This window comes from Saccopteryx leptura, chromosome 2 (assembly GCF_036850995.1).
Source record: "Saccopteryx leptura isolate mSacLep1 chromosome 2, mSacLep1_pri_phased_curated, whole genome shotgun sequence".
Classification (NCBI taxonomy): Eukaryota; Metazoa; Chordata; class Mammalia; order Chiroptera; family Emballonuridae; genus Saccopteryx; species Saccopteryx leptura.
In genome coordinates, this window is record NC_089504.1 from 253,574,824 (window position 1) to 253,600,258 (window position 25,435).

The window sequence follows — 25,435 nt, forward strand, 5'->3', positions numbered from 1 at the left end:
AAAATCAGGGCTCTGTGAGTCTGCGGAGACGGGTGTGTTGGAACCACCAACACACCAACAGATCAGCCTTTTCCTTCATCTTTGTGCTAACCCCTCCCGCAGGTCCCGGCAGGAGAGACACACCTTCTCCAGCTCAGATCTCTACATAAGTACCAGCAGAGTTCAAGTGCACATTGATATGAAATGATCAGTAGTGTCAGTGGTCACGGCCAGCGTGGGGTTCAGTGAGTCCTTCTTGCCTTGTTCACAGAAAATAGATGCCTGCCCTGTTCCTCCCACCGGCAACTTCATCCACAGGTTGAAAGGAACCGGGGTTCTAATGTGGTCAGAAGGGCCCATCAGAGGCACAGGGATGGAGTGAGCTGGGATGTTGCACCCCGCGCCCTGATTCCAGACCCCGCGTGTGACCCTGGCTGGAGTGTGTTTGCTGTTTCCCATCCGTGGCGTCCTCCTGTCTGTCCTTGGTCTGCGCTGCTCTGCCCAGGGGGCTCCTGTCAGGGTCGTGCGTTTCCATCGTGGAGGGGTGGGGGAGAGGACGCATACCCTAGCTGGGTGAGGCGGATGACTGGTCGTGGGGTATGTCTTCTGTGAGGGTGGAGGGGGCAAGGATCGTGGAGCATGCTAACGCTCAGTTCTCAACGTCTTCTGTAAGGAGCCCTCCCGGTCCTGACCATGTCGTGTTAAGAGCCCTGCCTTTAACTATTCTGTGGCTTTTAAAAAGCTGAAAGAGTTCTATGGGAACAAAAATGGTCTTCATTTCAAACTTAGTTGTGATGGAGTTTGTAAATACAGGCCAGAACATTCCCCTTGTCACTAGGAGCCAGGAAAACACTGTGGTCCCAAGACACGGAGGGTGGGGGTGGTGTCATGGGGTGACCGCATATGAGACAAGCGTCACCATGTCCACTCGTGTTTCAATTCTGAGTAGGGGGTGTCTCTGTGCCCGGGCAAGGTCCACGGGGCCATCTGCGTCCCACCCAGCAATCGACATGGAAACGTGTCCTCCAGCCTGGCTTTGAAGGGAGGCCTGACTCTCTTCTGGTCATAATTTATTTATTTTTTTAATGGAACTCTGAAAGCAGCCATTAGCGATGACTCCCAGGCAGGCTGGTCTGACACAAGGTGAGATTGCTTCCGAGCTAAGTGGTTCCCAGCAGGGTCTCCTGGCTTCCGGGACGGCACCTTCCCGGGTGAGCCCTGCCAGGTCGGAGGGGCCCAGACGCTTTCTGGCTTAGGAAGACACAGCCCCCGGGGGACCCTGTGTCAGGAGGAGGAGGTGTCTCAGGCTCCAGAGGGCGCAGGACTCCTCGCATGCTCTGGGGGCAGAGCGGGAAGGGACCAGAAGGAGGGAGAAGGCAGAGATGCAGAAGAACGATATTTGGACCCCCCACACACACATTGGCCCAGGTTCCCGGACTGCGATGATGTCACCAGGAGCATGCCTGGGGCTGCAGGTCCCTAATACACAGAGACAAAACTCCTAACTCCAAACCTGCCTTGCTTTTGTCTTCCTCCCAAGGGACCTTGATCAACAAGATTGATGTGTGTTTCACCAGCGATTGAAAACCTACCGGTGACCAAGCACTGTTGTGTGCTTTTCTAAAAACAACCTGGTGTCACCCTTAGTAAGAGCGAGGGTGCAGGGGCTCCTCTGGGCTGTTGGCTGATGAGGAGACCGAGCAGCAGGGAGGCAGGGCCCCACTTCGACGTCCCTGAGCTTTCGACGTCCCTGAGCTTCGGAAGGGCTGGGAGGCGGACAACACAGGGTGGCCTTCAACGCTGGCAGATTCCACGGACTCGGGCTGCTCATCTGACAAGGCCACCCCAGCCCGCTGCCGCATCCAAGTTCTCCCCTGAGGGGTGTGGGGGCGGGGCGGTCTCGGCTCAGGCGTGACTGTCTCTTCCATGCCGACCAGCAGTTTGGGTGGTGGAGAAACTCTGTCAAACACAGAACAGAACTTTCCCCTCAAACAGATGAGGGGCTGAGGACTAGGGGGTGGATACCAGGACAAGGTCTCAGGCCCCACCTGTGGTTCAGAAGAGTGGAATTATGTCGGTTACCTCTCGGGGAAGAAGGAGCCTGGTTTGTGATGTCCCTGTGCTCGTGGGAAGTGAGGAGCATGTAGGAAGGGCACGAGGGGTCTGCTCGTTGGGGTTTCTTGGTCGCCAGCCCCTCCTCTGACAACGGCAGGCACCCACCAGGCTCAGGGCAGCGGCGTGGAGGGTGGGCCGTCTTGGGGTCGTGGAAACCGGGCAGCGCCTGAGCCCACGCTGACTCGTCTTGGAAATCCAGGGGCCCCCTCGCTCTTGGCACCTTGTAGGTACTCGGTCAGCGGCTGTCCGTGAACCGAGACGCCTCAGTGGGCTCCTTTGCATCTGCAGCAATGTAAAGAAACTCAGAGGTCAGTAGGAACTTCTTTCCCTCCTTTCATTTCTGGTTGTCTTCTCACTACAGTGTCAGCCAAGACCTGGGCATCCAAGGAGTGTGTGTGTGTGTGTGTGTGTGTGTGTGGTCTGCACACGTGCATTCACACACACACACACACACACAATTGATTGCACACCCACCGAGCTACCACTGGTGAGCGTCAGAACCCTCGTGTTGTACACGGTCCCGGCTGGAGGGCCTGAGACCTAGGCTCTAGTCTTGGCTGTGCATGTTTGCTTTGCCTCTGTCTGTCACCTGTCTGCCCTGTGACTTGGGAAGATCACCTCACCTTTTCTACTGCGGTTCAGCTCAGTGCATGCACGTGCTTCGTGAACAAGTGAAAGGAGTAACTGCTATTTCAGGAGGCAGGCACGTTGCCCTTGTAAAAATACAGGGACACTGAATTTCCACCCCGGACATCTGTCCGGAACGCTAAGCGACCCCCGGGACCATGGCCAAGCAGGTGAGGCCCAGAGAGCTTCCCTCCCCCGGTCTCCTCCGGGTCATGGGCCGGGCGGCCTGGTTCGTGGACGGTGGGATGCCCGTGTGGAGGTTAAGCATGGGCCTTCACATCAAGCAGAGAGAGACTGGCCAGAGAGTAGGACACCCCCCTGGGGAGGTCACCTCACGACTTCTCCCGAACATCTGTCTGTCTGTTTCTGTCATCTCTGCCTGTCTCCTAGCCCAGGGTCAGGTCCCTGCACTGCTGTCTACTTCCGAGGACAACCCTCTCAGTGGGTCTGGCCTGCTCCCCACCTGTGGATGTGAAACCAGGCGGGGCAGCTAACCTGGGACTGGAAGCCACCAGCCTCCAGGCCCACCTGTCCTTGGTGAAGAAACAGTGCCCTCTAGTGGCCCCGCCGGGAGCTGCTCGGTACCTGTCACAGCCCCAGGCCAGGACAAAACCACGCACCCGCCCTCCTGCCCAGGGACCCCAATGCACCTTTGCGTAGGGGGTGCTTTCTCCTTGTGTGAAGAGAGCCACAGAGAGAACGGTGGGAACTCGAGCTGTGACAGTCCCCTTCGGGCCAGGGATGGCAGCCTACTGGCTGTGACCTCAGACACTTTTTTAAAGGGCGTCTGACAGTTTCTATAGAAACACTTCCCTGTCTGGACCGGTCTCTTACAGGAGCGAGTAGATGTGTGAGAAGGAAATTCCTCCTTTAAGGATTAGGACCCCAAAGGGTGAAGTCTCCTGTTGGGGACACCTGTGGGGCTCAAGCCCAGGACAGTGGTGTTAAGGTCTTCAGTAGCGGAGTGCGCAGACCAGATCCGCGTGCAGCGGCGTAAATGGGACTTCGCCCTTTAAAACCTGCTTCAGAGGAAGCGGCAGGGCTGGGAGCACGGGGGGCGGGGTGCATCAGGGACACGGGGACCTGATCAGATGTGATGGGTGCTGGATTAGGTAACCGCTCAGTCGGCTGAAATTGGATCTCGGAGGGGTGAGTGTTAACATCTCCGGTGTCCTGGCGAAGGCTCACTGGAGTCTTGCATGGTGCCCGGAGATAAAAAGGACCTTTTAAATAATCATTTTGTATCCCTGCTCGCCTGAGCGCTGGCTTCGCGCCGTAAATTGGTGGCACGGGTCCTGCTTAGACACATCGCCCTTGCCATTTATTTAACACCAGTAGGATTTTTTTTTTTTAAACTGGCTAGCTGACCGGTTTCTGTATCAGAGTCCTGCACCGTTTGTAGTGGGGCACAGATGTATGTGCCCTGGGCATCTGTGCTGCCCCACACCCACACGCACAGCCCTGGACCGTGGGGCCAGCCCCCCCCACCACCAGATCACAGAGGGGGTGTGAGGGCTCTCTCTCGTTCTCACTGTTTCCACACGTACAGTTTTCTCTCTGGCACACACTCTGAAGTATTTCATTTGAGCGGCTAACCTTTGTGGCACGGTGATTTCCTCATATTTTCATCGCGCCAATTTCTTACTATCCACATTTAGAAACCAATTATATTATGTTTTAGTGGCTCCTAATTTCTTCTTTAAAAGTTTTTATAGGATTCATAAAATTTATATAATCGAAGTGAAATGCAAACACATTTTAGGGTAGTTTTTTATTTTTAATTTTATTCCCCCTGCCCCCGACGAAATGGACCCTGCACACTTGAGAGGGAGAGGCATCCTCAGGGAGAGGCCACGCAGCCTGGGGCTGCCCTGATGCCCTGCGGCCGGCCGGCCGGCCAGGCGTCCCTCGGCGCCCTCTTCCAGCCGTGGAAATCCCCGTCCTTGTTTTGTTTAGAGTGAGTCCGGTGCCCAGACCAGGAGACTATCAATTAGGTCATGTGTGGAGCGCGTGCAGAACTGTGCCTCCCGGTGATGGGGGAAAGGGGGAAAGGGACGGTGGGGACGGGGGCCACCGAGAGGCCTGGAGGGGCGGCATTCTCAGGTGTGGGGCACGTGGGCGCTGGGCTGGCGACAGAGACCTAGTTGCTGCCAGCGTTGCTGCGTGTGGGCGAGGGGCTTATTCACGGCAGGTTGTGCGCCGCAGTGAAGGGACCATCTACCCAGCTCCTCTGCAGATTCACTAAATGCTCGACCCCCCTCGGTCCAAACCCCACGTCCCCCGATGGTCACTGTGTTCTCATAAAAGGTGTCCATCGCCTTGATGGGAGCCGTCTGATCCCGGGACCCTGGCTTCTCCGAGCCCCTGATACAGCTTGTCCAGGGGCTCCACTGTGCTGCTGGCAGGGTAGGGTCTGGTCCCCTGGGACCATGGCTTCTCTGAGCCCCTGATACAGCTTGTCCAGGGGCTCCACCGTGCTGCCGGCCGGGTGGGGTCTGGGCCCCCAGGACCCTGGCTTCTCTGTGCCCCTGATACAGCTTGTCCAGGGGCTCCACCGTGCTGCCAGCAGGGTAGGGTCTGGGCCCCCGGGATGCTGGGACCCGCCGGTAGGGGCACACGCCCTGCTCCTGTTCGCCCCATCGTCCCCTGGTGCAGACCCCGCCCCACTCTCCCCTCAGCCAGCGGAGAGTTCTAAGACTTCATCCACGTGCGCTGGACTTCACCGACTTCTGATGTTTCAGAAATGAAAATTCAGTCTGATCAAACATTGTGAAGTCAGAGCCACCAACTCACCGAAACCCAGAATTAGAATTGGGGGAAGGAAACGCTTTCCCTCCAATTAAAAGTTGGCCATTTGGGGCTGACAGGGAAAAGGATGCTGTTCCCATGAACTTTTTGTCATCATGAAGTTTCTCTAATTTACATAACATGAAATTCACCTTTGTAACTGTTTTCAAGGGCACAGCTCAGTGTGACATTAAGTACATTCCTATTGCCCCACGGCCGCCACCGCCGTCCACAGAACCCTTTCAGGTCTCCCCAGTACGCATCTCTGCCCCAGGAAACCCGCACGGCCTGCCCCGCCCGGGCCCCACCGGCCCCCTTCCTGCCCCTGCGGACCCTGTGCCCTCGCCGAGTGGCCTGGGTTCATTTCTGGGACAGACCAGCCCCCTCACACTTTCTCCACTGGCATCCCTGCCTCCTCCCGCCCATGACCCGCTCCTCAGGGACTGCGTCGCAGGTGGTCTGCAGGGACACTCGCTTCGCCCGGTGACCCTGTTGCTGTTGGGAGTTGTCATTTTCTCCACCCGGTCCCTCTGACCACGCCCCCTTCTCTGTGTTCCTGCAGTTCTGAGCATCCGGGGCGCCCAGGAGGAGGAGCCGACCGACCCCCAGCTGATGAGACTGGACAACATGCTGTTGGCGGAGGGGGTGGCGGGCCCCGAGAAGGGCGGTGGCTCGGCGGCAGCGGCCGCAGCGGCGGCGGCTTCTGGAGGGGCCGGTTCAGACAACTCCGTGGAGCACTCGGACTACAGAGCCAAACTGTCGCAGATCAGACAGATCTACCACACGGAGCTGGAGAAGTATGAGCAGGTAACCACCGCCACCCCCCCCCCCGAGGGTCTGGAAAGGGTGGGGGAAGCGTAGAACTTGACCTTGGCATCCCTGGCTCTCCACAGACTCGGTCCACGGGGAGTCGGGGTGGCCACCTTCCTCTGGGGAAAGGGTGGCGGGTCTCAGGACTACTGGCGTCCAGCAGACCTGGATTCCAGTGCTGACAGTCTGCCGGGGCCCTGGGGGGCCCGGGGGGGCCCAGCAATCCCTGTACACTGCCCAAAAGCTCGTGGGTTGTGGCTCAGAGCTGTGGGCTGGAGTGGAGGACATTACAGAACTGTAAAGTCATAGAAGGAAAGGGCAGGAAAAGGCTTTATACGGCCAAGCAAGGTCCTCTAGTTATAGCAGAGCGCCTGTCACTGGGACCTCCCCTCCACACACTCGCACACTCACATACACACACACACACATACACACACTCACACGTCTGTCTCACGCTGTTGTCTGTGGCTGGCAGGGACGATACCCCGTTTTTAGAGTCCCCGAGCACCAGCCGTCCGTCACTGACTTGATGGACCCGTGTGTTCTCTCGCCTTTTGGAGGCACCCCGGCCCGAGGTCGATAGGGGACTGACTCCCACTGGAGGTCAGGCCTCTGGCTGTGTTCCCTCCCAAGTCACCCAGGAAGAGGGAGGACGAGCAGACGGTGGAAGGCCATCTCGTCCACCTGTGGCCATCTGCCATTAGAAGGCAAAATGCAAACTTAATAGACAATTTAAATTTTAAAATAGAAATAGACTTTAAATTTTAACGTGAAGAAAGTTCCATTATTGTTCTTCTCTCTGCCTTTGAAATGGATTTCTACAAAATCCCTTCTTTTATGAGATAAAAAAAAATTGCTGTGATGCTTGAGGCCAGAGAGGGTGAAATCCAGCTGTCGGACGGGGGGGAAGGGGGCGGACAGGCTGGTGTAAGAACCTGGGTGGCGCCACCCCCACCTCCTTGGGAAGGAACAGACATCCTTGTGAATGGGGCTGCTGGCCCCTGAGGGAGACGGGGCGGCCTGTTCTCCTGTGGACGCCTCTCACGGGCGTGCACCTGCCCCGGGGGACAGAGGCCTTGGGAGCTGGGAACTGGGCACGTCAGGAGGGACTCCATCAGCACAGAGCACATCACCTGCGTGTGGTAGGGATGGTGGTGCAGGGCCATTGCCCTTAGAAAGCACCGAGGAAGCCCTGCCTCGTCCTGTGGGCGTGTTCCGGGTGAGAGCCGCACCCTGCTGATGCTCGGAGTGCTGAATCACTGACTGCTCTCAGCTGTGATGTTAGTTATGGTACACCGCAGATTCTAGGGAGCCTACACCATTACACTTCTGCCCGTGTGTGTGCACACAGGACAGGCATCCCATGCTGCTGTAAACCACCCTGAGGAGTCCTCTGCACCCCCCCCCCCAAAATAAGAAAACAGCCAGTTTCACCCAAGGTTACTAAATCAAGTAGGATCTGGAGACTTCCATTAGAGAGAAAGGAGGGAAATTGTCTTACTCATCAGATGGGGTGGGGGATCACTTTGTCTGCAGACCCTCCCAGTAGCTAAGGACGGGGGGGGGGGCACGTCTGATGGGTAAAACCACGGGGGCGGGTACCGGGCACTAGTGCACACGCTGAGTTTGAAACATGGTGCCGCCATGGCCTTGCAGGGTCCTCCGGGCGTCTGTAAACTGTGCGGCCGGGACACGGACGAACTGAGTCTCCCAGGCGGATCTGGATGGGGGCGGGTGGTTCAGCCCAGCGACAGCTCCCGCTGAGCCTGGCGTCACATGTGGTCGGAAGAGTTCAGGGAAGAAGGTGTCCGAGCAGAGCGGGTGTGAGCTCAGACTCCGGGACCTCAAGCAAGGCTGTCTTGCTCCCAGACACGACCCTGCACTGGCCCCAGGGACAGGGCCTTCTGGAAACCCCTCTGCTCCCTGCGGGCTGCTGCGGCGATGGCCCTGGGAAGGGACTGTCTTCAGGCTGGTCCCCGGAGTCCCCTCCGTGCCAGACACCCCCAGCCTGTGGGAGTCCTAACCCATTGTCCCCGGCTCTCAGGAGGGCAGCCCCGCCGTGCAGGGCAGAGCCTGGGAGGGGCGGGGGCAGTTAGGTCTGCAGAGATCTGGGTCGTGATGTTCTGTCTGCCGGACGTGGACTTGGAACGCTGTGCGCTGTGCGCTGTGGGCTGCGTGTCCCAAGCAGCTGGCTAGCAGCTGTCTCACTGCCCCTCAGCGGTGTGCGAAGGATTCTGCTGTCTGTTTACAGCCAAGCGGGAGGGGCCCTGGATAAAGTGCCCCAAATACCATCAGATAGCGGGAGTCTTTTCATTCTCAGCAACGAGCACGTTATTCTTAGCCGAGCACTGTGCCACGCAGTGGGGGGCCGGCATGCTTGGCAATGCCTCCTTGTCCGGCTCCATGAGGTGGGCGCTGCAGATAGCCCGCTGAGATGCTTGCTGCACCCTGACCCCCCAACCCCCCAAGCCTCCTGGAATCCCAGCCAGCTCCCTGCTAGGGTTTACTTCCCTCCCTCTGTCCAGCTGGGGTGGGGGTGGTTCAGAGGAGAAGCCGCGTAATTCAGACTTGGGTTTCTATGGTAACTTCTAGGGGAGAGCAGAATGCTACGTGGACCCGGCTGTCCATGGGTTGGTCCTCAGCGTGTGCCTACGGAGTAGAAAGAAGGGACCTGTGAACCCCTGTATTTTTACCGAGAGGGAAACGGAGGCCTGGAGACGTTGACCCAGTCATATCATGGTGGGTTCTGAGTGTCATCCATGTTTTGAAGAGATGATGACACGTGTTTATGTGGCCAGATATCCAATAGCTCAGTGATTGCTCACCGTGGGCTTTGAGGTGGACGTTGTCACCCCATGTCACTGTCAGGGAAGGTGAGGCACAGAGAGATAGGTAACTCCTGAAGGTCCCACCACAGAGCGAGTCCCAGAGGTGGCCCGTGCTCTTCCGTGGCCCCACCCGCTATGTTCCCGGGGCTTAGAAACGGTCCCCCGTGGAGACGCAGCCCAGTGGATGCGTCTGCCTGCATAATTTGGGCCAACCAGACCTCGAAGGATGTCTCAGAGAAGGAACAATATGCATGTCACCTTCACCGCATCATTGACACGTAGGGAGGGCTTCGTGCTGCAAAAATGCACGTCTGTTGTCCAGGTTAGGTGGGACCCTCTGCGTCCTAAGCTCTGGGATTCTCAAGGCAGCCTCACCTTTTCTGTTACAAGTTGAGTCCACGTTGACAATGTCACCGAGAGTTCACCTGTGACTTAGATCCTCTATTGAATGCTGAGCTAAGAAAACAGGTTGCTGTTGGCAACCACAGTAACTAAGAGAAAGGGCAGGCAGGGTGCCCCGAGGGGCAGGCTCAGGCTCTGGGCAAGGACACAGCCCTGGCTGGACGGAGAGGGGAGTGTGGCTGCTTGCTGCTCTGTGGCTTTGGAAAGGGCCCTGCATCTCTCAGGGCCACAGATTTCCTAACTGTGACACTAGGAGCTGCGACAACACCCTCCAGCTCAACCCCGGAGCTGAGGGCATGTTGGGTACACCCTGAGAGCGTCCTTGTCTGCACGGCGAGCTCGTGACTCCTGTAAGTCCTGGGTCGAAGCCGTTTCTGTGAGGCCCCCAAGGATGGAGTCCCCTTGCACGGCAGACATCATGATTTCCTGGAAGGCCAGTGGGAGCAGAAATGGGTGGGTGGGCTCTTCTATTTGAGCATCAGGACTCTGGGTTTTGGTGTCAGAGGTCGGGGACAAGGCACCAGGTTTGGGCTTACTTGACCCCAAACTCTCCATGGCTTTGAACATCGGGTTGAACGGTTGCAGCATGAGCTTTATACCGAATTTGTGGTCTTGTATCTTACAATGGTAAAATCATGAAACAAAAAGAAGATTGGAAATATAATGAAGAATTTTCCTTTCTCTTAGAATCTACCTATGGCCACGAGTCAGCGTCCTGTGGGCTGAAAGGGACCCGCAGGCCCTCGCTTGGTCTGCGCCCCCAATTTGGCGGGATGCCACACACGAGCGCATTTTCGCTGCCCGCACACGTGGTCCGGGAACCTCCCCCGTCATGCATGTCCCTGTCTCGTGTCCCCCCCAGGCCTGCAATGAGTTCACCACCCACGTGATGAACCTGCTGCGTGAGCAGAGCCGGACCAGGCCCATCTCCCCGAAGGAGATCGAGCGCATGGTCAGCATCATCCACCGCAAGTTCAGCTCCATCCAGATGCAGCTCAAGCAGAGCACGTGCGAGGCCGTCATGATCCTGCGCTCCCGCTTCCTGGACGCACGGTGAGTGCCCCACCCCCAACCCGCCCCGGCTGGAGCCCACGGCCGCCCCTGCCTGCGGCCCGAGGGAGGCCCAGGTGTCAGGGCTGCGAGGCCAGAGCTGCAGGAGCTGTGGGCTGGGGCGGGCGGTGGTCATCCCAGCAGCCAGGATGACGTGCCCACAGGGACAGAACAGGCAGGACTCCGCCCTCCCACCTCCGGGGATGTCTGTAGGGCCTGGCATGTCGTGCTAGCACACAGGGTGGACACACGCTGCTCAGGAACAACTGGGAGCCGGGTCCTTCCCACGCCGATACAGGCCCATTGCGCCGTGCCATGCTGCGGGCTACCTTTCGGCAGAACAGAGGTGGATGAGCTATGGTCCCGGCACGTGGGAAGCAAAGAGTGCGGGGTGGTCTGCCCGGCCAGACTTCCACCTGGGGCTGGGGGTCCTGCCTGCAACGCTCCCGCACAGGCCTTCCTGTGAGCTCAGAGAGTTCGTGGGTGCAGAGTCCTTCAAGACAGACCGAGAGCAGAGGACCACGTTTGTTCTCAGTCCCCCTGCTCTCCAGACCAAAGGGTCTGGGCAGGGGGTCCCTGACTTTTGGCTGCGGGTTGTTATCCAGCTCAGATGGTGGTGCTGATCGCGCCCCGTCTGCTCTAGGAGAGCAGTCGGGTCGCTGATGGAGCGAATACCTCTCATCTCAGGGGCTGGCTGTGCCTCGTGGCCTCCCTTCCTCTTCCGTGAAACCAGGTTTCACTGGTTCTTAAGTCTGTTTCAGGACATAATCCCAATCGGCAACAGTTATTACAAAAACATTTGATGTGTCGAAGGCAGGGAGTTGTACTATCTCATGATCATAGTTTTTTTTGTATTTTTGTTTGGGTTTTTTTTTTTTTTTTGTATTTTTCCTAAGTTAGAAGCAGGGAGGCAGTCAGACAGACTACCGCATGCACCCGACCAGGATCCACCCGGCATGCCCACCAGGGGGCGATGCTCTGCCCATCTGGGGCGTTGCTCTGTTGCAGCCAGAGCCATTCTAGCGCCTGAGGCAAAGGCCATGGAGCCGTCCTCAGCGCCAGGGCCAACTTTGCTCCAATGGAGCCTTGGCTGTGGGTGGGGAAGAGAGAGACAGAGAGGAAGGAGAGGAGGAGGGGTGGAGAAGCAGATGGGTGCTTCTCCTGTGTGCCCTGGCCGGGAATCGAACCCAGGACTTCCACACGTTAGGCCCACGCTCTACTGCTGAGCTAACTGGCTAGGGCCTGATCACAGTTTTATCAGACACAGACTAGCTGCTCTCTGTGAAATATTCCACCCCTGGAATCGTGTGTTTTTCTCCCGGTTCCCCGCTGTGGTCTCCGCCGCCCACAGGCCTGGCATCTCCTCTGCTCCCTTTGGTTCAGTGTGCCCTGGGTGGAGTGTGGCAGAGGGACCTGCCAGCCGTATGTCTCCAGGCCTGTAGCCTTTCCAAGAGAAAGTAAAACTGAAGCTCGCTCCTCCCAGCTGGGTACGGCAAGGGAGGGGGAGTCAGAGTCCCCCCAGAGCAGCCCCTGTGCGCCCTGCACCCAGCCGGCTGCCAGCCTGTCTCCCTTGAGGCGGGCTGTTCTGCACGGTACAACATGTGAGTGACTAGTGGCCCGTCTTGGTCCCTCCCTGCCTGCAGTTGCCACTCAGCCATCCCCATGGCAACGCCCCTGGTTAAAATGCTGGGGTTGGTGTTTACGTTGGTAGATACTAGAAAAAAAAAAAAGTTGGTCCCAAATTGAGTTCTTTTCAGGAAAGGACTCGGGTGAGGGAGGAGCTGAGCCCTGTGCCATGGGTTCTGCGCCCGCCGCCGCGCGGCCGCCCCCAGTTCACGGCCAAACCCAAAGCTGGTTCCTTAAGGTCCACCAGTCTTCGCTCCGCTCATTCCACTCGGCACCGAAGGACAGTCCCTTCCCGCGAGGGCTTTTTCCCTGCTGGGGTTGCCGCCTCTGTCTTGCGGACCCTGAGCCAAGGTTCCAGATGAGAACAGCCACACACCCAGCGCCACTGTTCCCAGCATCTCTCCTGAGGGTGCATTTGGTGTCCGTGAAGGAGGAACCCCAGTGCCTCCCCCGTCCAGGGCTGCATAGACGGCTCTCTGAGCTCAAACACGGGGGCTTGCCGACCTCCTGACCGTGGAGCAGGCAACAGCCCTGCCCCCGGGCTGCAGTGGGGTAGCTGGCCGCACAGACCTTAGCGAGGGCGTCAGGCTCACTGCTGGCGTCCGCGCTGCTCTGCGTGCTGTGGACGGGCGGGGCCGCCTCAGTGCGAGAGTCCGTCGACGGCAAATAAAACGTGAGGGGGACTCGGTCCAGCAACAGGATTGGTGTTGGTGATGTACCCAGATATGCAGCCTCGCCGTGTGACACTCCAGGGTCAGCTCTCTGCTGTGCCCTCGCGTGACCACAGATCCAGCGACCGAAGCAGCGTGGTTGTCACCTCCCGGTTTCTGTTGTTGGGAGACTGCGTCCGCTGCCCCCGCCTCTCGAAGCTGGGGTCTGGCCGTGGTGTTGTCTGAGGCTCAGGCCCTCCTCCAGGCTCCTGCCAGGGTGGGCAGAATTCAGTTCCTGGTGACGGTGGGACTGAGGTCCCAGCTCCTGGGACCCAGCCACCCTCTGTCGGGGGCCCTCACGTGGCCAGCAGGAGAATCGTGCTGTGTGAAGCTTTAACCTACACCTCCCTTCCCAAGGCCTCAAATCCCCTGATTACAACGTAACTAGAGCAATGATAGCCCCTCATCATCACGGTCCCCACCGCTCTCAGGGAGGGGGAGGCCGTGCGTCCCGGGTGGGACCTCGCAGGCCTCCCTCGCTCTTCAGCTGAGCGCAGGCCGTTTTCGTTTCCTCGTCCTGACCTTGGCTTCCCCGTGCCAGAGAAAGGTAACTTCTGGCACACCTGTGTAAACTCCAAGGAGGCAGACAGCCCGGGCCTGGCAGAGAGGAGGGTCTTTGGGGTGGGGACGCCTGCGGTGTGGCTGGGTGCCCTGGTGCCGGCACAGGTGGGATTGGGGGAGTGGGCACCCGGGGCGGGGCGGGCCCCCTGGAAAACCTGCGCTGTCCCCGCGACCCTGTCGGAGTTGTCCTGTGAAGAGGCAGAAACCCTCCCCGCCGCTTAGGGAGGGACTGTAGGAATTTTTTCGCATGAATTCCCCAGCGGTGCTGCCAGGGTTCAAATTCTGGCAACAACCCTGACCGCCTCTGTGGACTCTGGGTAAAGCAGCCGGCCTCTCCTCCTCCTCTGAGACTCAGTTTTTGTGTCTGTAAACTGGGGATGATTTTACGCGCAGGCATCAATTAGGTAACATGGAAGGGAAACTTAGTATCGTGTTTGGGGCAAAGTAAGCACACAAGAATCCAGCTAAACATAATAAGGTCATTTCACCGTATATCATTATATAGATAATAATAGCTGTAATAATGACTATCATTGTTGACGTGACCCAAATTTTGGTGTAAGTTGAAGCACACCCTAGCCTAAGGCACTCACCTATCCTAACACAGTTTTAAAATCATAATCTAGAACAAAAACACAACTAAGCCACAGAAAAAGGAAAAGGACATATATACTGTATTGTACACTGTACTATAGTAACAAAAAATGACAAAAAGTGAGTGTAAAATAATTCCTTCCCTTTATTCCTATGGTTGGCTTGCACACTGGAAGGGGCATTGCAAGGTGGGAGAGAGGGACCCACTGGGAGGAGGAAGCTGGAGAGGCAGGAGAACCTGCAGAAGGTGCTGGAGATACTGGGTCAGGTGAATCAGGATTGCCTAAGGAACAGGCAGGAGACGCTGAGATGAGTCTACCTGCACGACAGGTGTTTCATCTCGAAAGGCAGAGCTGATGGAGAGGGTACAGGATCTGGTTGTAGGCCTCTCTACCTTCTTAAAGAATTCTTCCAGGCTAGTCTGGAGGGTTAATGACTTCTTCTCTTCCAAAATCTGTCTCAACACTCACGTCTCAATTTTTTAAAGTTTTTATGGGAGTAAGCGTCGTAAACTCAAAACATTGTATATCGAGACTGTCATAACCTGAGGATCCCTTGTATTGGAATGAATGAGTGAAGGAACATTTTGGCGAAGACAGTGGCCCCTGTCTGTGGGGATCTCACTAGGTAATGTGGGCCACAGAGAAAGCAGAGCTAGTTTGAGTGGAAGGGGAGGCCAGGTTAGGAGACGGTTTGAGTGACGTGCCCGGGGTTTGCAGCAGTCAGTGAGGCAGCAGTCTGTCAGGAGAGGGTTAGGGTTCGCGGGAGCAGCACCTATGGTACTTGGCAACATATGTCCCCATTGCCTGCCTGTCCCCCTACCAAATCACCCAGATTCGAAAAGTTTTGTCCCCAAAATGCTACATGTATCCGGTATTATTCAACCCACCTCCACATTTCTTAAATTCATAACCTACTAACTGACTCTCCAAGCACTTGACTGGCTTGGAGTCCCAGAGCTGATCACACTCCGAGACCAAAGAACCCAGGTCTCAGCTCCAGGAACCAGATCATCCGAAGTGTCGTGTTTTCACTAGGATTTTTAGAAACTCTGGAAAATCTCAACCCTGGGGTTTCACAGGCCCTAGACTGAGACAGCCACGGAAAGGGTGATAAGCATGTCCGTCACGTGCACAAGACCCTCTCGGGAGGACCGCCCAGCGCCCGGGGAGGCAAACGGGAACAGCTGTCTGCCTGTCCCAGACCACCCGCACATTCAGAGAGGCCGCCTTTGGGCTCAGGTGCAGGAGTCACAGAAAACACGCCGTCAAGTCAATGCAGACAGCTGGGCGAATGCGTGAGGGTCCCCCGGTCAGAACGGCCTTCGGGGTCCAGGCTCTCCGGCCCCAAACAACTGCCTTCTCCCGGCAGAGATGAAGCCAGAGGTTACATACCACCGGGCCGGGGACCGCGTCAGCCAAGGGCTTTCTCCCCAGATTCCCGTCGTGCGGGAGCTTTAAACACCTGCCTACATTTTAAGTTGGGCTTTTTTACCCAAATCTGCCCAGTCTCCAATGCTGGGTGACCCAGAAACGCAGCGTGAAGCGGGAGAGTGACTCCGTCTTGGCATATTCCGGACAGATGCGGCTCACACCTGCGGACAGATGGTGCTCACCGGTAAAATCAGGCACTTTATTGTGTTAATTAGTCCAAGCGGGACCCTGAAAACACCATATTTGCTGGATTTCCTGTCTAAGCAAGGTGATCTGCGCTTTCCGGCGGCTAAATTGGGAAATTCCACATCCTGGCCCAGCCAGGGAAGGACACCTTCTCCGTAAGGAAAAGCTCTCCGTAAAGTGAGAAAGGCAAACAGGTGAATAGAACTAATTTAAAGAGGGCGGCCCCACCTCCTCACGTGGGGGCAGGGGCAGCAGCATCCACAGTGAGTCGGGATCCTCATACTCGGCCATCCCCTGGAGGAGGAAGGAAAGGAATTCTCGCTTTACATGAGTTCAATTCACAGTTTTTATTCAAAACAGAAGAATGCTTTTATTCAAAAAGGGGTCTTTGCCTCAACCATCAAGATATTCAAGATGTCAGTGGTTGTTCTTAGCAGGAAAACACTGGTCGGAGGGTGGGGGGGTGGTCAAGCCGGCAGGGGTCACTTCTGTCCATTCCAGGCCCCTCTTCCCAGGTGCCCTTTTTAAAAATGTCGCATGCATGTACGTGTGGCTGGAGCAGAGAGAAAATGATAACTTACTCCGGACTTGGGGCCGAGTCGCTGTGGTCACCAGAGACTGTGTGGTTCCCCCGAAGGCACAAGGACCCGGCTGGTTTGCGCCCGGCGGATCCGAGTTGAGACGTGGGCTCCATAACCAACCCACAGAGGGACCTACACGCTCACTTCCTCATTGGGACGTGGGAGCGACCATCTCCATCTCACTAGTTGTGAAAACTGAGTAACTTGCAGTGATTGTCCGCGGGGTCGGGCCCAGCACCTGGAACCTGGCTGGAAGAGGCCCTGTCCCCTCTGCGTCCCAGCCCGGTCCCTGCAGTGAGCACAGTGTTGAGGGCCATCTCTCCCTCGCCCTCCTCACCCCTGAGGTCCGTGTGACGCCCCTCACTGTCAGCTGGCGAGACTGAGGCATGGAGAGGCATCCCAGGTCACCTGGCTGGGATTTGGTTAGTTTAGGAGTCAAGGCCGGGATGCTCTGAAACCTCACGCCCTTCCCCACAGTGTGCAGACCCGTGCGACCTTCCCCTGGGCCCAGGGCCGTACTCAGCAAGGGCGTTGGGTGCTGGTTGTGGCATCCAGCCCCCGTGTCACCCCCCAGTGAACCCCTTCTCTCCTGTTTGCGTACTTGGTGTGACCTCGTTTCTCTTGTCTTGTTTCCTTTCTCCCCGGCAGGCGGAAGAGACGGAACTTCAACAAGCAGGCGACGGAGATCCTGAATGAATATTTCTATTCCCATCTCAGCAACCCTTACCCCAGTGAGGAAGCCAAAGAGGAGTTAGCCAAGAAGTGTGGCATCACCGTGTCCCAGGTGAGGGCCCCCCACGTCTCCGCCGGCAGCCTGGTGGGGGACGGCCCCCTGGCGGGGGCTGGGAGGTTGCCGTGACCGAACCTCGCGCCCTGCCAGTTCAAGCCGCTAACGCCCTGAGGTGGCACGGTCAGCCCGTGGTGCGTGTAAGCAGGAGAGCTCAGGTGGGGGCCTGCAGCCTGGAGGGGGCCCGGCGGAAGCCCGAGACTGAGTGGGGTCATGAGCAAACAGGGCTCCGCTCCTCTCCGCTGACTGCCTGCCGCTTCAAACAGGGAAGGCTCTTCCGTGAACTTGGGGAGCTACCTGCGTCTCTCGTGTTGTCTCTCAAACACAGTTCCTTGGCCCGTGTTTTTGCTCAGCTGGGAACCGGGCTAGTCAGGGAATGGGGCTTTTAAACGGACGGGACTGAAATGCCTCCCTTACAGGCTCCCTGTAACCGAAGGTGGGCAGGGATTTTAACACATCACTGCTACTGCATCGGAATGGTTGCACAAAGTGTCCCTGAGCGCCCCCCCACCACACACACAAAGAGCTGTCACCATGACAGGTGCCCGTTGGTGTGAAGGACACAGGATATAAAACATTCCTGGATCCGAGTCCTCACCGTTAGTGTGGGGTAGAAAAGTAGGCAGCGCGTATACGGGTCTGCACCTCGTCTTCTCCAAGGGTCCATCCGAGCCCCTCAGGCTGGACCTCAAAGACCTCTGCCTGTCTCTGGTCGGGACCAGGGAGAGTGCTGAAGTCTCTCAGGGAGGGTTCTCCTCGGGATTGGGCCCCCTGCGGAGAGAGCCCCAGGTGTCCTGGCGTGTCCACAGAAGGGGCGTGGGGAGAGGAGGCCTCCTGAGGTGATCAGTCTCGCTCAGCCTTTTCCAGTCGCTTTGTACACGCTGAGCATCTGCTCTTTCTTCCTGACTCGAGTCCTGGCTTCTGTGACGCCCCGCCGGGTGCGATCCCGTCAACCTGTGGTCAGCCAAGCGGAAGTAGGCCTCGTCAGAACGCAGGCTCCGCACGGGGTATTTGCAAGGAAGATATTGCCAGGGGCTCCCCAGCAAGCCGGGGGCAGGAGGACGGGTTTACAGCAGGCTTCGCAGCTCCCTTCCAGAACGATGAGGTGGAGAGAATCCACTCCTTTCCAGCTCAGACCCCTCCCCCCTTAGATGCTCTGACCCAGCATTTCCAGTCATTTCCAGTCTTGACAACCCTGAGAAGCACAAGCCCAGTGGTCACACTCAGGCGGTCTGGGTCTCCGGCCATTCTTGTCCAGATTGAGACCCTTTGTCCACAAGAAAACAGAATTGGCGTGTTCTGCTATGTTTGCTGCACGTTTGAGGCGTGGCTCTAGCTGTGAACCGTATCGCTAAGTCACAATCGAATCGTCTGTGTTTTATCTGAATTCTAACTGTGGGATTCAGAATTCCAGATCCCTAGTGAGGACAGCACAAGCTCCCCCGGGGGCCAGGCTGTGTCGCATCTCTATCACAGATGGGACCCTGGTCTGCCCCCCGCAACCTCACTTTCTCCACGGGGAAGCCCAGGGTGCAAACAGTGTGTCCGCTAAGTGACTATCCACGTGCATGGCCCCTGTCCTTCCCCCACTCTCCCCAAAGCCGTGCCATCTCCTTCCCTGTCACATCACTCTTCCCAGCAGCAGCCAAGCTGGTCCACCGCTGCCCCCACGTCTGGGGTGGAGCGGGGGTGGGGGGCAGTGTGCTCTGAGGTCCCAGCCAGAGGTCAGCCGCGAGGTCTCAGAGAGCTCTTCCCTCTCGGATCTCAGCTGCCCCGTCTGCCAACCGCAGTTCCTTGGACCACATGATATGTTAAATCTCCATCTAGTTCCCAAACCTAGGGGATGCCATCAAACTGCCTTCCCAGTCTCCCTCCCTCCCTCCCTTCCTTCCTCTCTCTCTTCTGCCTCTTTAAATAAAAAAATTTTTTTTAAATCTACTTACTAATGAGTCCTCCCTCCTATGACTCAAAACAAAATTATGCTTATCTGGCCCTGGCCAGTGGCTCAGTGGTAGAGCATTGGCGCAGCATGTGGAAGTCCCGGGTTTGATTCCCAGTCAGGGCACGTAGAAACGACCATCTGCTTCTCCACCCTTCCCCCTCTCCTATCTCTCTGTCTCTCTCTTCCCCTCCCGCAGCCATGGCTCCACTGGAGCAAAGTTGGCCCGGGCACTGAGGATGGCTCCATGACTTCCACCTCAGGTGCTAGAATGGCTCCGGCCACAACGGAGCAACAGCCCCAGATGGACCGAGCATCACCCCTTAGTGGGCATTCCGGGTGGATCCCGGTCAGGTGCATGCAGGAGTCTGTCTCTCTGCCTCCCTGCTTCTCACTTTGGAAAAATACAAATATATATATATGTGCATCTACCAAAACCCCTCTGGAGTCCACCCACTGCACTGACCTCTCCTTGAGACTCTAAGCAGCCTTCCCTAGGCCCCAGTGCTGCTTAGGGGTCAGCTATAGAGGCAGCATTTGCAAGACCTGGGAGCTTGGCAGACGTGCCAATTCTGAGGCCTCGCCCAGCCCCGGGGACGGTGGAAAGAGGGGGCTCGGAGTCTGTTCTAACACACACTGCATGCACATGACTTTGGAAAGGGCCATTCCACCATGCTCTGCCTGATCTCCTCTGTTCACCGCTACAAACACACCACTAACCGAATACCTGGGCAGGACTTCTCCCCTGGAGACCAAGCTCACTCACCTTCCTCCTTTCTGGACTTTGCCCTGGCTCTGTCCATGGGCTCTGCAGATGTAGCACATCCCAAGTGTACATCAGAGTCTCCCCAGGGAACCTGGGGATCCCCCTGCATCACCCTGTGCCTGTAACCTGTGCTCCCAGGCGCCCAGCAAACCCTTAGTCCATGGTGCTGAACGGTGAGTTCATTAATGAGAACACCAGTTCTGCACATCGCCAGGGCGTGCGGTGTTCCCTGGCCAGCCAGGAATGCCCAAGCGGACCCAGCAGCTTCCCTCTCCTTCTGCTGTTCCCACTCAGAAGGGAACCGGCCCCAACCACGTCCCTCCTCCACCCTCATTCTTCTCCTGTTTATTTGCCTGTAGCTGGTTTAATCAGCCACCAAGCATGTCCCTCCCTCCCTCTCTGTCTGCTGTCCTCAAAGTCACAGACACCCTCAGTTATGGTTGACACACAGGGTAGTGAGAAGTTGAATCCAGGAAAACAAGAGTTTTTTGGGTGAAATCAGGTTCTTGGATGGACCCAGAAGTGCTTCCCCTTCTGGTTTGACTATTTCTCTGTCACACACACAGAGCATTTTCTTACCAAATGCCTGCCTCGTTGGTATTTCCTAATACCACCGAGGTGTGGTGTGATTTTCACGGCAAAGTCTTGGCACGCCTGCCATATTCTACGCCACATAGGATGGAGAGGGCTAGCTTGTGGGATTGTCCCGTTTGGCTAGTATATTCAAAGCCAGGTGTAGTTTGGGGAGAATTCCCTTTGTCTGCCACTGCTGCTGGGGTGCGTGCAGGTGTTGTGGGGGCTGCAGTAGACCCATGTTACACCCCCCCACACACCCTCCCCAGGTCCACAGTTTGTTGGGTAATTACATAAAAACTGCAGCATTTTAGCGCTCACCACATCTGGACCGTGGGCTGGACACGTCCCTCCCTGGGCAGGGACGCTTGCCGTTCACTGTCCCCATGAGCGTCGGGGCTGAGGGCTCGGTGTAAGGGGGCCCGGGGCCCAGAGTCACGCCAGGACCTCTGCGGGAGCCTGGAGAAGGAACTACATTAGCGGTTGCATGGAAGGGAGGCTTATTCTGTGTATCGGCTTCAACGGGGAAGCCTGGAATTCTCACAGCTCCTCCTCAGTGGATGCCGCAGGCTTTGCTCACACCGCGAAGTCAGCTCCGTGGGTGCTGAGGCCTAGGCCGCGTTCAAGGCACTGAACCCTGAAATGTTGGCCTGTACTCCACCGGTGTTGCCCTAGACTTCCGTGGATGCTTCAAGATCTGAGTGTTTCTATGGCCCAGGGCTCAGCGTTAGCCTTGATACGGCAGAGGAAATTCTTGCAGAAAACAACATTTTTTTTAATGCATTTTATTTTAGTATCTACTTAAGAGGTAAGAAAACTCAAAGGGCTCGTCCTGGACCTATAGGGTCCCAGTTTGCACGAGCCGGCTTCCACCTAGGGAAGTCTTTGCTGTCGGAGCTGTGCTCAGCCATGCTGTGTTCAGTGAGGGCCTCCCGTTTTATACGGGGGCTCCTCTCGAAGCTCTGACTACAGAGACCCTTTCATGGAGGTTGTGAGACCTTCACCAGATGGGACCGCCTACCCCCCCCCCACGGCAGCCCTCCCCTCACCCTCCGCACCTCGAGGCTGTTGGTGGAGGATGAATGTTAACGTGTTCTCTCTCTCTCTCTCTCTCTCTCTCTCGACTTCAACTACTCTAGGTATCAAACTGGTTTGGAAATAAGCGAATCCGGTACAAGAAGAACATAGGTAAATTTCAAGAGGAAGCCAATATTTATGCTGCCAAAACGGCTGTCACGGCCACCAATGTCTCAGCCCACGGAAGCCAAGCTAACTCACCCTCAACTCCCAACTCGGCTGGTTAGTTTTCTCTTTGATTTGGGGGGGGCATGGCGCTCCGTTTTCATCCATGCTGTTCCTGCAGCAGGGATTCCCCTGGAAGTCTCCCCGTTTCCCGATTTCTTCGGTGGCCAGTTTCCCCTTGTTTTCAAAGAGCGGCCTTACTCCCGCTGTTGGAAACATGGGCTTGCCCGGCGGTGAGCCCTGTGCGTCTGTTGAAGGAAAATGGGTTGGTTTCCACCAGGTAACCTCTAAGTTCCCCCTTCAGGGTTGCTCAGCTGAGGTCCCTGGGTGGGGTCCCAGCATTGGGTCTGTTTCTTGGGGAGTTTTTCCCTTGTCTGTGTCACACTGTCCCGTCACACAGTGTCCTTGGGCCATGGGTTCTACGTGTGAATAGTCAGTCGCTCCTCCCGCAAAAGACCTCACTGGTACGTGCGGTGCCGCACAGCCCGGCCAGGATGATTTCTACGCTTTCCACGGTCGTGGTTCTCTGCCGCTGGACGCTGTGGGTTTTCTTTATGAGAACTCCAGAGGAAATTGCCAGTCACTAATTCAGCCTATTCAGAAATGCACCTTCCCGTTCATAACCCCAGTTCTGTGCTGTGTTCCTCGTTTTAGAGACTGTTGCCTTGTGACGGTAATGCCAGAGTGGAGGCTAACCAAATGTGTTTTGCAGTGTGCACTATACCGTTAATTCCGAATCTCTCTTCGGGAGACAAACAGAGTCAATAATGCATAAAATAATAGCCTTCGTGTTTGTATGCTGTGGTAGGCATGTTGGTACCTTTTTTATTTTTTTAAGGGTAAAACCAGAAATATTTTCTTATTAAATTAAGTAAGTTTTGTCTCAGATTATGGTCATTTTCCCCATGGCTGGGGTGCACGGCAAAGAAAATTGATGCCTCCAATTTTAAAGGGTCACACGTTTCAATACATTAGCTCATAATACGGTTTAAAAAGTTTAATTTTCAATCTTTCTGGGGGTAGGCGGTGTGTTTGCCCACGAAAGCTTGTTTGTGACTAAAGTGAGTCTCCTTCCTACCCGTGGCAAGCGCTTCTATGAGCGTCTAGACGCACTGATTTGTTACGATCCAGTTTTTCCACGTCCGGGGCGGCCCCACCGTGACGTCCTTTTGTCTGAATGGGATCCGCTGGAGAGTGGCCAGGACCTATGAGCGTGGACATGGGGAGACCTGCAGAATTCCGTCCACTTCCGTTTCTCCTGGCACTCCAGGACAAAGAGTGGTGCTGAGCGTGACTGCCGCCAGAGGTTGTGCGTGTGTGTGTGCGTGTGCGTGTGTGTGTCTCCTCCTTTCCCCCTGGAGGCATACGTGACCGAGGATCCAGGCTGGCCGGTGAGGAGCCGGAGAGCTCCCCTCTCCTCCATCTGGCCCGTCATTAAACGCCTCGGGCCCCGCAGCCCTGGCGAGACAGACATTTTTCGCCTGTCTCCTCGGAAGAAGCGCAGCCCTGTCAGCATTAGCAGAAACGCACTCAACACTCCTGCAAAGGTGATCGTAATGCAAAACAGAGATCAGAATGACTTTTCCTGTCTCTGGTCTATCTGCACCGCAGATGGCCCAGCGTGATATATGGCTAGTCCCCGGGGACGGGCCCCGTGGACTCCTGTCATTACGACATCCGTATCATCATCTTCTTTCCTGAAGCGCTTAAAAAAAGAGAACAGTCAGCATTTTAACCCCCTCGCCCATGTTCAAAGAATCATGGTGGTTTCTTGGAACAGCACTCTATGGTGACAGTTTTCTAAGGCAGTGTTTTCTGGTGGCTGAAACTTCCCGTGAGCATTCCGAGCACGAAGCGCACAGTCGTGGAGAATCAGCGCCGAGCCCCCCAGCGGTCCCCAGGCTGTCGGGAGTGAGGTGCAGAGGGCCCCTCTGTGCGCGTGCTCCGGCGCAGAGAAAAAGGACATCATGTCGTCTGTGTGCCAGAAGCATGGACTCTTAAAAAATGTTTTTAAGCGGGAAAGTTGTGAAGAGGTTTCTCTTTTGCTCTTGACACAACCCCAATCATGGCACGGGTAGAGGGAGACCCTGAACCCATTCAGATCTTCCACGTTGGGTGTTTCTAACGTCGGGTATTATTAGCCCTTCAATCATTCCAAAGGGTGTGTGATAATGAAGTAGGTAGCAAGTTTGAAGTAAGAAGGGTCATACATGAACATCTATTTTGGCTGAGTTTGAAGTCTGGTGTTCTGGAACCTGGGAATGTTGAATGTCCTCTGTGTGGATGCAGGAGCCCCCCCCCCCCCCGCCCCCACAGCCAAGAGCTTTACTAAACATAAACACTCACTTCTACTGCAAGGAAGATAACGTTGCAAGTAGATCTCCTTCCCCCGGTAGGCCTCTGTGTCGAGAGCTATACTTCTGTGTCCTTGTTTAGCCCACTTCTAAATATCCCTATCGGCTGATACATGCCGGGTCCATTTCCTTAAGCGTGATTCATTAAAAAAATCACCTAAAACCAGGATCAGTGGCAGATTAGAAATACACAGCACAGGTCATGTTTTATACCAGCAGGGCTGAGCAGAGTGTGGACGGGCCAAAGAGGAAGGAAGCGCAGAAGAAAGACAGAAAAATTAAATTTTGAAAAACAGGAAAGCTACCACAGGGGCCGGTGGAAGTAATAATTATAACCCTGGGTCCGTAATTCCTCTGGTGTGACCTTGAGTGACATCGTCTCCGGTTCCTGTGTAGGATGAGATTATAAACGCAGTGTGGAGATCTCAGGAAAAAACAAACAAACAAAAAAACGAGGTCCTCTTGAGAAGGTTGGGGACGTTTTCATGGCCAAGAAGGAAGAGGTTGGCGTGTGGGTCCCAGAGGTTCGCTGCCACACACGGGCCAGCATTCCTGTTTGATCAGGATCGGCGACTGCTCGGCGGGGCTGCCCCAGGCCCAGGTTTGGGTTTTTCTGCTGAGCTGCACGTACGTGTTGAGCAGGGCGGCCGGCCGGCCTCCGCCCTGGTTAGCTGGTGGGGGCCCTGGTTCGCGTTCTCATTCCACCCCTAAAGAGGAGGTCCGGCATCTTCCTGGGTCGGTAGACGGTTGTCACGTGAACCCCCTCGACACTGGCTCCCTGGGAGACGTTTACGTGTGGTCCCCGTGGTCAGAGAGACGGTCACACCTCCAGAGACGCTGACGGACTCTTCCAGGGGACCCAGAGGAACCCTTATAACTTAGGGTTCTAAAACCAAGTGAAAGAACTTTTACCCCATTAGCACAGTTTTTTCTCTTGTGGTCTTCCTTCCTGCATTCCTGCCCTCCACGTCTCAGTGGAGAGTGAAAACAGCCCCTTGGGAACGGGAACTCAAGAGCCTTGCCCTGTCACACCCACGACGGGGGGGTGCGCCCGCTGGCCCTGACACCCGCTCCCTTTTCTTACTTCGCCCTGAGTGGATGGGAAGAGTGATTTTGAATTTGGAGAAGGAAGACCCATAGAAAATAGAGGTGCGGGCTTGAGACCTAGCCAAGCTTTCATCATCGGGCAGAGGGGCTCTGTGTTTGGAGCCCTCAACTGGTGCGGGGTCCACACTGACCATGCGGCCGCCTGTTCTGTCTGGAGTCTTTATTTCTGGACAGCAAACGTCAGGGCAGCATTTCCGCAAATCGGCTTCTGAGAAATGCTGGAGAAACGATAAGTAAAGCGTAAATGCCCGTACACAAACACGTTGAGCTCCCCAGGGAGAAAAAAAGCAAGTCAGTTCCTGTCCTAGGTCATGGGTGCCCACCAGGGGGATCCTGCATCACGGGGGACATTGGTAACGTCTGCAGACAGTTTTGGTT

The 25,435-nt window shown here is 56.2% G+C and overlaps 1 protein-coding gene across 3 annotated transcripts in view; it reads left to right on the forward strand.

The window, feature by feature from the left end:
• PBX1 (PBX homeobox 1) overlaps window positions 1–25,435 on the forward strand; it is a 236,199-nt gene that overhangs the window by 186,006 nt on the left and 24,758 nt on the right. For all 3 annotated transcript variants that reach the window (XM_066371369.1, XM_066371370.1, XM_066371371.1), the window contains 4 exons: window positions 6,071–6,315; window positions 10,411–10,601; window positions 16,938–17,073; window positions 21,494–21,653. In XM_066371369.1, coding sequence (XP_066227466.1) covers window positions 6,071–6,315; window positions 10,411–10,601; window positions 16,938–17,073; window positions 21,494–21,653 — 732 coding nt within the window. The remainder of the gene's footprint in view (window positions 1–6,070; window positions 6,316–10,410; window positions 10,602–16,937; window positions 17,074–21,493; window positions 21,654–25,435) is intronic.